The 13,996-nt window shown below is 46.7% G+C and overlaps 1 protein-coding gene across 1 annotated transcript in view; it reads left to right on the forward strand.

Moving 5' to 3' along the window:
- The first annotated feature begins 643 nt into the window (after nucleotides 1-643).
- The window catches only part of ZFAT (zinc finger and AT-hook domain containing), an 87,843-nt gene continuing 74,490 nt past the window's right edge, over nucleotides 644-13,996 (forward strand). Inside the window, exons 1-2 of the mRNA XM_066623885.1 lie at nucleotides 644-797; nucleotides 3,353-3,619. Of these exons, the coding sequence (XP_066479982.1) occupies nucleotides 644-797; nucleotides 3,353-3,619 (421 nt within the window). The remainder of the gene's footprint in view (nucleotides 798-3,352; nucleotides 3,620-13,996) is intronic.

Below are 13,996 nucleotides of genomic sequence, written 5' to 3' on the forward strand. Positions count from 1 at the left end.
ACGCAGTCTGACCAAGCCACTCAGTAGCATGAACGCAGCAGATAGCAGATACTCTGTGTCGTTAGCTGAGGGCTGTGCACAGTGTTGTTTGCGCCCACCTGCTCTCCCTGGCTGGTGTTGTGCTGATTTTGAGGCTTTTTCCCAAGCGCAGAAGTAAGTGCCGATGACATCATTGCATTACACATCATCATATCATCGGCAATTGGTTCCAGGTTCATGACTGGCATCTCTGGAGGAAGGGCATTGTGAGACTCATCTAGGAAGGATGCCATTGGAAACACTAACATGTTCTGGCCCTCAGCTGCTGACTGAACATCAAAGAGCAAAACTAGGTCTAAGTGTCCCCAAATTGTGAACCTGTTCATTCAAGGGGAATGCTGCCCCATCCAAAGCAGCCATTAGCTGTTTTGCAAGTCATCCAACCCATTACTGACTTCAGACAGTGGTTAAGAACCTCCCAGCACCAGATGATGTGCTGTACTTTTTGTGTAGCAGCCATTGTTGCTTTTCCGTGGTTGAGCCAATTTTTTAAAGAAATTGCAATCTGAATACTCTTGTCTTTTCAAATGAACTTTTCCAATCTCAATATGTTAGCAAGTCAGTTTAATTTCTTTTGTATTTTCCAGGGAACAGATCCATCTTCATGTGTAAGCTCTGCAACTTATTTTCCCCAAGCCAATCTGAGCTGCTGTCTCATGTCTCCAAGAAGCATACAGAGGAAGGGATTAAGGTGGACGACATCATCATTCCCCTCCAACCTCTCACGACACCTGCAAATCTAAATAATAGTGGAGAAGGTATCAGCAGAAGTTGACTAGGATAAAAACTGTTGTTACAACTGTTCTATGTGTTTCATTAAATTTATAAAATTGATTGGGACTTGGAATGGCAAGACCCTCTGCCTAACTCATAGCAGTACTAAAGATTTATGCCTAATTCATGGCATTTTCAAATGGGTGATTACATGTCTCTGTGGGGCATAAAAGGCTTTGATGGTTTCATTCCATCAGAGGATTTATTTTTAAATGATTTAAGTGTTTGCTTAATGCATGTAACTTCACATGTCAAGCTGTTCCCCCTTTTTAAAAAAAAGGTATGGATTAAGCAACTTCATAAGAACATAAGAACAGCCCCACTGGATCAGGCCATAGGCCCATCTAGTCCAGCTTCCTGTATCTCACAGCGGCCCACCAAATGCCCCAGGGAGCACACCAGATAACAAGAGACCTCATCCTGGTGCCCTCCCTTGCATCTGGCATTCTGACATAACCCATTTCTAAAATCAGAAGGTTGCGCATACACATCATGGCTTGTACCCCATAATGGATTTTTCCTCCAGAAACTTGTCCAATCCCCTTTTAAAGGCGTCCAGGCCAGTTGTCATCTGTGGCAAAGAGTTCCACAGACCAACCACACGCTGAGTAAAGAAATATTTTCTTTTGTCTGTTCTAACTCTCCCAACACTCAATTTTAGTGGAAGTCCCCTGGTTCTGGTGTTATGTGAGAGTGGAAAGAGCATTTCTCTATCCACTCTGTCCATCCCCTGCATAATTCTGTATGTCTTAATCATGTCCCCCCTCAGGCATCTCTTTTCTAGGCTGAAGAGGCCCAAACGCCATAGCCTTTCCTCATAAGGAAGGTGCCCCAGCCCCGTAATCATCTTAGTCGTTCTCTTTTGCACCATTTCCATTTCCACTATGTCTTTTTTGAGATGCGGTGACCAGAACTGGACACAATACTCCAGGTGTGGCCTTACCATAGATTTGTACAACTTCGTAAATCAAGCTGTAGCAATATATGCATACTCAACTTTTCTTCTTCCAAAAGGTGGTGGAGAAAAGCAGCACCCCAGTTGTAAAGCCCTTCCTTGCATGGAGAAGGTTCCCGGTTCAGTCCCTGACTGGATCTCCAGGTTTACCTAGAAAAGAGCTCTGTCTGGTACCCTGGAGAGCCACTGCCAGTCAGTGTAGCCAGTAGTGACCTAGATGGACAAATGATCTGACTCAATATAAGGCAGCCCCTTACATTCATGAGCACCTCTGGCTGCTGCTATGAACCAGTTTGCAATATAATAATTTGGCATGTGCAAAAAATGCTTAATTCATATAGAGTTCCTTTGTGTCTGACTTGTTTGTAGGTTCTTAAATTGTGTTTCAGTTCTTTTGCATGCAGTTTTCTCATGCAAGCAACCTGTACCCTGGAATAGCTTTGTTGTATGAACATTACACATACACCTGTGTATGAGTTAAGGGGCTTGTGTATGAATTGTGTATGAACTTTTACTGAAATGCCAGATTGAAGTAATTCATTCTGTGGTGATCACATTTAATTAGTGAATTGCAAGATTTCCTTGGCTCAAGTGAATCTCAACCTCCCTAAGAAGGTGGAAAGCAATTACTAAGGCAGGCAGAAGGGGTGTTTTGTTTGTTTAAAAAGACACAAGACCTCTAAAAACATGAATAATTATCAAAAAACTAAATAATGAAAAAAGTATTTTATTAATTAATAACTGTATCTTGTACTATTAACATCTCATAATCAATGCTATTAAACAACTGAACTGTCTCTTCTTTCTCCCTCAATTGCCTTAGAACATTTGCCTCCTTTAACTCTATTCAAGAGTTAGGCCAAATTTTATTTACTGGGTAGCTAGGGTCTTACAGCGTTACACTGGCAATAATATCAGAATGGTATTTATTTCCATATAATGCTCTGTAACTAACTAGTATCAAGAATCCGAGCTCCTGAAGTTTTCTTTGAAAAGCTGCCAGGGTATAAAAAATAAAACCCTTCAGTCATTCAGCAGATTGGTTGGCTGAATGTTATCTTGGTATTTGCCCAAAATTTTTCTCTGTGATTCATTTCAGATAATAGCTCTCATTTTGCACAAAGATAGAACTGGGACTATTCATAATTTATAATGGAAGATTAACACTAGTGCTATTAGCAAAAACTACAGCAAAGGTTGAATGACTTAGTTGATGATGATGATTCTACCTAAACAGGAAAATGAATATAATTTCCCTTCCCACTTCCCTGGAAGTGGGTCACAGTCTCAATTTTTAGACAATCAGAGGCTTGGGGAGCCCTGTGGAGGCATCCACTGGGTTTGGCACCCTCCAAGAGGCCGGTGCTGCCAAATGTTTAACCTCCCCTTCATCCCCAGGCACGATCCTGGCAATGGCGTTGCTGTGTTTTCTCCTTCCCACCCCTTAAGCTGCCAGCAACAGGGTTTCTCTTGGCTGGTGGGTTGCAACTCACCAGTTTGGGAACAAGGGCTCTAGATGCTAATTCAACCCTGAAATACTCATGTATAACTGCTTTATCACCCCTTCTTAATGCTTCTTCGCAGAGCTTCTAGTAGTGAAGAGGAAAAGAGGCAGACCAAAAGGATCAACCAAGAAGTTTTATGCTGATGAAGAATTGACAGAAAGCAGTAACTGTACCCCCAGTGAGGATGCTGTATTTGGGCCTGAGGAAAGTGGAGAGCTGGCAGAAATTCTCCCAGGCAACTTGGAATGCCGGAAGTGCAACCGAAAGTTCTCCAATTCACGACAGCTAAGAAAACACATCTGCATTATTGTTAAAAATGAAGACATGGAAGAAGAAGGTGATCTTGGTGAGTATTTTTGAAGATATAGATTGTGCTATAGAGAAGAGTGATGTGTGCTCACTGGGGAAGCCACATTCAGAGCTAGAATTTAATTTGTATTTATGCCATTACCAAATACACAAGCTACTGTTAGATTTTAAGAGCTTGATGTGGTCATTAGAAATGGGTTTGATATGTTGTCAGTCAGGGTCAGTTAGACAAGTACAGGGGGTCTGTGATCAGGTCTCATCTGGCTTTTATAGCAGTGGTCTCTATACCAAGCCAACCAATACATTTTTGACCAGCCCACTGGCATTATAATTACATCGTTCCCTCATTCCTCTTTCTCCCCCTCTCTGCCCACTACTACACATCTTCCCCCTGCTGGATGAAGCAATTGTTGGACTGGGTCACTCTAGCTGAGAGCCCAGCTGAAAGAGCAAGAAAGAGACAGCAAGCAGCTCCACAACTGCAAATATTTTTCTTCTACTGTGAAAATTCCAAGGGGGGGGGTTTGAATGCACCCAGGTCCCCTGCCCTGGTCCTGAGGCAAGCCAGTGGCTCCCAGGCAAGCAATCTTCCCTTGCACTGCCTACCTCACCTGTCCTCAGACTCCTCATCATCACTGGCCTGCCCAAGCTTTATGCAGCTACTGGGTAAGATGGTGGAATGCCTCATCAAAGACAGAATCTCGAAACACATAGACGAACAAGCCTTGCTGAGGGAGAATCAGCATGGCTTCTGTAAGGGTAAATCTTGCCTCACAAACCTTTTAGAATTCTTTGAAAAGATCAACAGGCATGTGGATGCGGGAGAACCCTTGGACATTATATATTTGGACTTTTAGAAGGCGTTCGACACAGTCCCTCACCAAAGGCTACTGAAAAAACTCCACAGTCAGGGAATTAGAGGGCAGGTCCTCTCCTGGATTGAGACCTGCTTGAAGGCAATTTTCACAATGGAGAGAGGTGAAAAGCAGTGTGCCCCAAGGATCTGTCCTGGGACCAATGCTCTTCAGCCTCTTCATAAATGACCTGGAGATGGGTGAGCAGTGAGGTGGCAAAGTTTGCAGACGACACCAAACTTTTCTGAGTGGTAAAGACCATAAGTGATTGTGAGGAGCTCCAGAAGGATCTCTCCAAACTGGCGGAATGGGCAGCAGAATGGCAGATGCGTTTCAATGTCACTAAGTGTAAAGTCATGCACATTGGGGCAAGAAATCAAAACTTCACATATAGGTAATGGGTTCTGAGCTGTCTGTGACAGATCAGGAGAGAGATTTTCGGGTAGTGGTGGACAAGTTGATGAAAGTGTCGATCCAATGTGCAGTGGCAGTAAAGAAGGCCAATTCTATGCTTGGGATGTTTAGAAAAGGTATTATAATGCCGTTGTACAAATCGATGGTAAGTCCATATACTTACCTGGAGTATTGTGTCCAGTTCTGGTCGCCGCATCTCAAAAAGGATATAGTGGAAATGGAAAAGGTGCAAAAGAGAGCGACTAAGAAGATTGCTGGGCTGGGGCACCTTCCTTATGAGGAAAAGCTACAGCGTTTGGGCCTCTTCAGCCTAGAAAAGAGACGCCTGAGGGGCGACATGATTGAGACATACAAAATTATGCAGGGGTTGGACAGAGTGGATAGAGAGATGCTCTTTACACTCTCACATAACACCAGAACCAGGGGACATCACTAAAATTGAGTGTTGGGAGGGTTAGGACAGAAAAGAAAATATTTCTTTTGGTTGGTCTGTAGAACTCCTTGCCACAGGTTGTGGTGACGGCATCTGGCCTGGATGCCTTTAAAAGGGGATTGGACAAGTTTCTGGAGAAAAAATCCATTACAGGTTCCAAGCCGTGATGTGTATGCGCAACCTCCTGATTTTAGAAATGGGCTATGTCAGAATGCCAGATGCAAGGGAGGGCACCAGGATGCAGGTCTCTTGTTATCAGGTGTGCTCCCTGGGGCATTTGGTGGGCCACTGTGAGATACAGGAAGATGGACTAGATGGGCCTATGGCCTGATCCAGTGGGACTGTTCTTATGAGCTTATCAGCTCCACCTGACTCCTCCCCCTTCTTGCCAGACATCCTTAAATGGACCCCAGCCTCCTCTCTCCCTGCGTATTCCCTGTTGTCTAATGGTATGGCAGGCGGTTGCCTGGCATGGCGGGGGTGCTTCCGTCCCTCAGGCCTGTTGGAGAGGGTGCCTGCCCCGCTGTCGTGGCATGTGGCATGTGGTGGCCTTGCCCAGAGGGTGGAGCCCACTATGTGTGTTTGCCGCTGGCAAGGTCATCGTCACAGGCCGTCCTGGGAACCTGCAAGGCTTCCCAGCATCCTGGCCGTGGGTGGAGAGCATGAGCAGTGGCTGCTCCTCCCGCTACCCGTCCTGGTTAAAGCCTGGTTAAAGCCTTGGTTGGCTTCTGGAGACGGTCGGGGAGGCTGCGCCTTGCCCGACCTTCCTGCTGGGACTGCGGTTTGGAGGCCCAGCCTTGGTGAGTGCCTGCCACCTCCCAGTGGCCCTCCAAGGGTGGCAGGGGTAGCGTGGGTCCATCTGCTCTCCTGGAGGATAGCTCGGGGTTGGGTGCTGCCCTCCCAACCCCTGCAAGTAAGTCAGGGGATCTTGGGTGGGCTGGCCCCTGACAAGAGTTAAGGAATCAAATGTATGTAGTATATATTTTTCAATGACTTGCTTGCTCCGACCCATCAGATGAGCAAGACTGAGCAATGTGACTCTGGCAGCTAAAATTTGGGGGACCCCTACTTTATACAGTGACACCTGTGTTAAGAAGGGGGTGGGAGATTATGGAATCAGCAGGCTTCAGAAAGGAGCCATAAACCAACTGAAAGCAGGACACCACGTTCTTTATAGAGATTATTTGGTCCCTCTTAAATTGGATTGCATTGCTGTTTTTGGTTTCTGGTGCTCTTTTTCTCTTCAGTTTACAGTAACATCTGCAGTATAATTGATGGCCCAGTCTTATCCAACTTTCCAGCACTGATGCAGCCTCAATGCAGCCCCGAGGTATGGGAACATTTGTTCCTTTACCTTGAGAAGGCTTCCATGACGGCCCACCATCATCACAGGATGCAGTGCATGCCCCGTTGGTACAGCTTTATCAGTGCTAGAAAGTTGATAGGATTGGGCTTCAATTAAATAAATGGCTTTTAAAAAATGAACTTTGTCTCTGTTACCAAAATAAAGCGTCCTTGAGCCCCACTGCGCATTAAAACACCCAAACTTGAACTGGATACAGCTTCATACATAAGTCACTGGCAGCCTTTTCCAGCTGGAATTACTTTTCTTCTTCCATATCAGAAAAGGGCTTCTCTGTTTGCAAGTGAACAAGAAACTTTTTTTCTGAGAAAAATAAGCCAGTCCATCTCTTGGCACCACTCTCTGTATGCTTTTAAATACTGGCATAAAGAACAGAGCAGTTATTTAGGGCAGGTGTCCATGGGGCATCTTTCAGGGCTCTAATGTGCTGGTTTTCTGCAAGCCACCCATACTAAAATATGCCAGTTCTGTGCAATTTCCCTTGTTACCGTTGCATATAGAAGCCTGGACAAATATCTGGAGATATGCAGGGGCCATACTATCAGAATAGGGGAATGCTAGGCCAAAGACTGTACAATATAATGGCCCCATTTCAGTGCTGTTTCCCTCATGTCTGTATTGTAGTTCAGGTGGTTCAGGAGTTTTTGAGGAGCATTCTCATACTGCCTTGTTTGCTCCCTTTAAAGAAATCTTAGAGTGAGGGTCTTTTGGTTTTTTTTGGTAGTGTGGTGCTTGAATGGTAGGCTGCTTAACATTCAGGCAGCACAATTCTGACTTGCTTTGGAACAGGCAGGCCGGTGGGCCTGCAGTGTATCCAGTGTAAATTTGGGGCTGACTGCAGGCCAACCTGGGGCAACGTAAAATACTTCCCCTTAACCCAGCTAACACTGCAGCAGCGCCAATGGAGCTACTTGGATCCGTGCCACCTAAATTGGTGGTGCAAATCTGAGCAACCCGGGGCTGGCCCAAGTGCCTAGGAATCGGGCTAGGATCTGGCTTAAGTGATCCTGACCCCGCTTTCAACACGCCTGCCAGTAATCCCACCCGCCCCTCCCCCGTCAGCCCAGGCCGCCCTCTGAATTGTGCCCTTATGAAATGAAATGGGTAAACACATAATTTTGCAAGTGGCCTACTTTGTTATTTTAGCTAAAGCTAAAACAGGTTTTGCTAGTAGAAATGTAGACTGGGAGGGACAGATCTACACATTATACTAAATACAGTGGTGCCTCGCATAACGAATGCCCCGCGCAGCGAAAAACTCGCATAACAAAAAAGTTTTTCGATTGAGTTTGGTAACTCGCATAACGAAAATTTCTGGACTTGCTTCGCATAACGAAAACTTTTAGGTCCGTGCTTCGCATAACAAATTTTTTAAAAATTAAAAATTTCATGTATGCTTCAAATTTTAGAAATCCTCTGTGCAGTATGTATGCCTTTAAAGAGCACATAATAAACACTTTGTAAACCAAATTTGACTTCGTTTTGACCTTTTGTGCCCATAGGAACGCATTAATTAGGTTTCAATGCATTCCTATGGGAAAATGTGATTCGCGCAACGAAAATTTCGCATAACGAAAGGATTCGCGGAACGGATTAATTTCGTTATGCGAGGCACCACTGTATTTAGTTTGCTCTTGCATTTTTATTTATTATGTAAATTGAAAATTCAGATTTGGGTTTTAATAAAAGCTTTTCTGGGTTTGAAGCAACACAGGGTGGGAGTCTGTGTCCTTGTGCATGTGTTCAAACTTCAGAACTTAAGAAGTGGAATCCAACTCAGTAAGGTAATTGTGGAAACCAAAATTCAGGTATAAATCTTTGCATTAAAAATGATTTGGACTGTTGTGGGTAGATACACCAGACTTCTGTGAAGCGCTCCTTGACTGCAGTTGTCATTTTCCTGCTTCATGACGAAATGATCAGGGTTGATCTTAGGCATATTAATGCGTTTGATGGACTTCATTGTCTCTTTGACATTGTTTCTTCTTTTTCTGTTACTTCTTTCATTGTCAAATGTATTAAGCACTATCAGAATGGAATACTCTGTGTCCTTCCATTCCATCACTTCTCTTGTTCTGCTTCCCAAAACACCTGTGCTACATCTCTTTTCTTATTGCTTTCTGATAAGCAAAGCTTATGCAACTGTCTTGTACTGATTTAGACCACTTAGGCCGCAATTCTAGCCAACTTTGCAGCACTAATGGTAATGCAACTCTGAGGTATGGGAACAAATATTGCTCTACCTTGAGGAGGTCTCTGTGACTGCCCCCCAACTGTATATGTTGGCAGCCTTCAGTCTCGAGAGACTATGGTATCGCGCTCTGAAAGGTGGTTTTGGAACATCGTCTAGTGTGGCTGAAAAGGCCAATTCGGGAGTGACAATCCCTTCCACACTGCGAGCAAGTGCAGTCTGTCCCTTGTCTGTCTCCCTGGCTATGGGCCTTCCTTCTTTGCCTCTTAGCCTCAGACTGTTGGCCAAGTGTCTCTTCAAACTGGGAAAGGCCATGCTGCACAGTCTGCCTCCAAGCAGGCCGCTCAGAGGCCAGGGTTTCCCACTTGTTGAGGTCCACTCCTAAGGCCTTCAGATCCCTCTTGCAGATGTCCTTGTATCGCAGCTGTGGTCTACCTGTAGGGTGCTTTCCTTGCACGAGTTCTCCATAGAGGAGATCCTTTGGGATCCGGCCATCATCCATTCTCACGACATGACCGAGCCAACGCAGGCATCTCTGTTTCAGCAGTGCATACATGTTAGGGATTCCAGCACATTCCAGGACTGTGTTGTCACTTTGTCCTGCCAGGTGATGCCGAGAATGCGTCGGAGGCAGCGCATGTGGAAAGCGTTCAGTTTCCTGTTGTGAGCGAAGAGTCCATGACTCGCTGCAGTACAAAAGTGTACTCAGGACGCAAGCTCTATAGACCTGGATCTTGGTATGTTCCGTCAGCTTCTTGTTGGACCAGACTCTCTTTGTGAGTCTGGAAAACGAGGTAGCTGCTTTACCGATGCGTTTGTTTAGCTCGGTATCGAGAGAAAGAGTGTCGGAGATCGTTGAGCCAAGATACACAAAGTCATGGACAACCTCCAGTTCATGCGCAGAGATTGTAATGCAGGGAGGTGAGTCCACATCCTGAACCATGACCTGTGTTTTCTTCAGGCTGATTGTCAGTCCAAAATCTTGGCGGGCCTTGCTAAAACGATCCATGAGTTGCTGGAGATCTTTGGCAGAGTGGGTAGTGACAGCTGCATCATCGGCACAGAGGAAGTCACGCAGACATTTCAGCTGGACTTTGGACTTTGCTCTCAGTCTGGAGAGGTTGAAGAGCTTTCCGTCTGATCTGGTCCAGAGATAGATGCCTTCTGTTGCGGTTCCAAAGACATGCTTCAGCAGGATAGCGAAGAAAATCCCAAACAAGGTTGGTGCAAGAACACAGCCCTGCTTCACGCCGCTTCGGATGTCAAAGGGATCTGATGTGGAGCCATCGAAGACAACAGTGCCCTTCATGTCCTTGTGGAAGGATCGGATGATGCTGAGGAGCCTGGGTGGACATCCAATCTTGGGGAGAATCTTGAAGAGGCCCTCCCTGCTGACCAGGTTGAAGGCCTTCGTGAGATCTATGAAGGTTATAAGGAGTGGCTGTTGCCGTTCCCTGCATTTCTCCTGCAGTTGTCTAAGGGAGAATACCATATCAGTGGTGGACCTGTTGGCTCGGAATCCGCACTGTGATTCTGGATAAACGCTCTCCGCAAGTACCTGGAACCTCTTTAGTGCAACTCGGGCAAACAGCTTTCCTACAACGCTAAGGAGAGAGATGCCACGGTAGTTATTGCAGTCACCCCTGTCGCCTTTGTTCTTGTACAGCGTGATGATGTTTGCATCCCTCATGTCTTGAGGTACTCCACCTTCTCTCCAGCAGAGACAGAGGATTTCATGCAGCTCAGTGACGATGATCTCTTTGCAGCACTTTAGGACTTCAGCAGGGATGCTGTCTCCCCCAGGTGCCTTGCCAAAGGCAAGGGAGTCCAGGGCCACGTGAAGTTCTTCTAGGGTTGGTTCACTGTCAAGCTCCTCCAGCACAGGCAGGCACTCAATGTTGTTCAGCGCTTCTTCGGTGACTACATTTTCTCTGGAATATAGCTCAGAATAGTGCTGCACCCAGCGTTCCATCTGCTGCGTCCGATCCTGGATGACCTCGCCTGTGGCAGACTTCAGAGGGCAATTTTCTTCTGTGTTGGACCTAGGGCCTGCTTGATACCATCATACATCCCCTTGATGTTGCCCGTATCAGCTGCTATCTGTATCTCGGAACAGAGCTGGAGCCAGTAGTCGTTAGCACATCTCCTGGCAGTCTGTTGGACTTTGCTGCGAGCAGCTCGGAGGACCTGCAGGTTGCGCTCACTGGGACAGGCTTTGTATGCTGCTAGAGCTCTCCTCTTTTCCTCAATGACTGGTGTCAACTCCTCAGAGTGGGCTTCAAACCAGTCTGCCGTCTTGTTGGTCTTCTTGCCAAATATGGACAAGGTGTTGTTGTAAATGGCATTCTTGAAATGTTCCCATCTGTTGGATGCGTTTGCATCGACCAGGCCTGGAAGAGATTCCTTAAGCGCTCGTGCAAATTCCTCCACTTTTCTCTGATCCCAGGTCTTGCTGGTATCAATGCGAGGTCTTCCTTCCTTTTTCGTGTGGTACAGTCGCTTTGTTTGCAGTTTCACTCTGCTGCACACCAGGGAATGGTCGGTGTCGCAAGCAGCACCCTGATAGCTGCGCGTGATCTTGATGCTGGGAAGGCTGGAGCGTCTGGTGAGAATCAGGTGGAGCTGGTGCCAGTGCTTTGATCTTGGGTGTCTCCAGGAGACTCTATGTTGGGGCTTCGTGTTGAAGAATGTGTTGCTGACACAGAGACCGTGAAGACAGCAAAACTCTAGCAGGCGTTGGCCATTTTCGTTCATCTTCCCAGTGCCGAACTGACCTAAGCAAGTGGGCCACGAACTGTTATCAGCACCAACTCTAGCATTGAAATCGCCGAGGATGAACAATGGCTCTTTTATGGGGATCTTCTTGATAGTGGTGGCTAGGTCATCATAGAATTTGTCTTTGGCTTCTGCTGGAGACGACAGAGTCGGTGCATAAGCACTGATGAGGGTGACAGGTCCTGCTGATGACTGGAGCTGCAGGGACAAAATTCTTTCACTTCCCACAGTAGGTGGGATGATGGATTTCAGCAGGGTATTTCTGACCGTAAAGCCAACGCCATGTTCCCTGGTTTCGTTTGGTGGTTTTCCCTGCCAGAAAAATGAGAAATTTCTCTCCTTGACAGATCCGGAATCTGGCAGCCTAGTCTCTTGAAGGGTGACGATGTCCATCTGCAGTCTGCTCAGCTCCATGTCGATGACAGCTGTTTTGCGTGCGTCGTCTATTTCTTGCAGGTCATCAGAGAAGCCAGGTGTCATTGTCCTTACGTTCCAGGTGCCCACCTTTAGAGCAGGAGTTTTCAGTTTTCTGTTGCATGGTGCAGAGTTGTCGATCCGCTTGTTGGTTTTCACCCTAAACCCCACGCACCCCGTGAGGTTAACGGACCGTGGCGAGGCAACACCTTACTGGCTGGGGACTGTTCAGCTTAAGGCGGGCGGTAGCTGCCCAATGAGATGCAATGATCTCTCCCACCGTCGGAAGCAGCCCCTGGCGTCACGCTATACGCCAATCGAGCGAAGACTTATAACCGGTAACTGCTGCTTCCCGTGTTGTGCCGACGCCGTATGGCAAAGTTGGAGTGTCCTTTCCAGTACGCGAAGCCTGAGTAAACGAAGGTATGGAGGATAGGCTGTTACCCATGCAGCAAATCCTCCCTCTCCACGTCGCTGGAATGGTCCAATGGAAAGGCAGAAGCCAATACGGTTGGTTCCAGCGGCATCGCAGGAGTTGCCAGAGCGTGACTGTGTACAGCCACAAACTGCCTCAGGGACTCCGGCTCCTGATTTTGGCTTGAGGTTGACTCCTGAAGCCTTTTCCACAACTGGATGTAGCCACAAGGCAGTGGAGGTTTGGGATCAGAGTTTTCCTTGTCTTAGATGAGCTGCCTGTCCAGACTGATGAGGCTCATCTACGAGGAAGACCCTGCCCAAGTTGACGGACCAGTGGTTTGTGGAGTACGCGGTGCCCCTGCCTTCGTCCACCCACGGACACGCCTTCCACCTGCCCCATGGTGCTGACACGGACTGGCTGCTGGAGGGCAACCGCATCCAGAGCGCCCACAGTTATTCTGGGGAGCCAGCTGGATCTTTCACCCCTTTTGCGGATCAGGGAATGTGCCCTCGGCGGGTATTGAGTGCTGGGAAAGGGTAGTTGCCCTGGGAGAGTGAACGGCCTGGAAATCAGGTGTACCTCACAAAGGATACTCTCTCCATCAAATGATTTCTTTCATTCTCCAAAATTAAGAACTTCACAAGGTTTGATGACCTCCCATCAGCCTCATATTTCGGGAAAATGCAGCCTTTTTTGTTTCTCTCACAGTCGTGAAAAGAGTGGTAGTTTGGATTCTGATTTACAGTTTCTAGGACTGAATAACCATCGGGGCTTATCCCCCAACTGTAGGATGCAGCATATGCCCCACTGGCACTTGTCAGAGCTAAGCCAGTGTTGGAAAGTTGGTTAGGATTGTGCCCTTATTCGTTTAGATTGGCATTATGTTCGGCAGTAAAATTTAAGAGCCAGCTGAACTGTAAGCCTGCAAAGGGGGGGGGGATTGGATCTGGCATCTGAAGGTCATGGGGGAAGATGGTGGCGGGAAATGGAACAAAGTCTTCCATTACGATTTGAGTGGATAGGCAGGAAGTTGCAGAAGGAGATGGTGGCCTACTTAACAAACAGCAACAAAATTTTAAAAATGACCCACTTAAACACTAACCACTTCTGTAGCCCTGGCATTTGTGAAGTACTCTTGTGCAAAGATCCCTAAATAATTGTTTGTTCTCCTCTCAGACCCTATTTGTATTCCAACAATGACTAGTATCCTTCAGAAGTACAGTAGAGAAGTGAATAGCATTAAAAAAAAAAAAAAAGCTGTGGTGGAGAACAGTTCAAAGTCTGCCAATTAAGGGGCCAATAAATGTGCAGAAGATTCACCAGGGAGCCCTTCCAATTAAGAATGCATGGCACATGACAGAAGCACCAATTAGGGACCCCAAATAGAGAATCTCGATAGCTGAAGCAATCTAGCATGTGGTGCTGTTGAACATACTGATTCACGTGTCATTGACAACCGCCTTCCTCATCAGTAAAGATGTGAACATTCTGTAAATGCTGTCTAAATACAGATGCAGCATAGCAACAAATTGCTGTGTGCCTGCCGCACTGG

This window comes from Tiliqua scincoides, chromosome 4, assembly GCF_035046505.1.
Source record: "Tiliqua scincoides isolate rTilSci1 chromosome 4, rTilSci1.hap2, whole genome shotgun sequence".
Lineage (NCBI taxonomy): Eukaryota > Metazoa > Chordata > Lepidosauria > Squamata > Scincidae > Tiliqua > Tiliqua scincoides.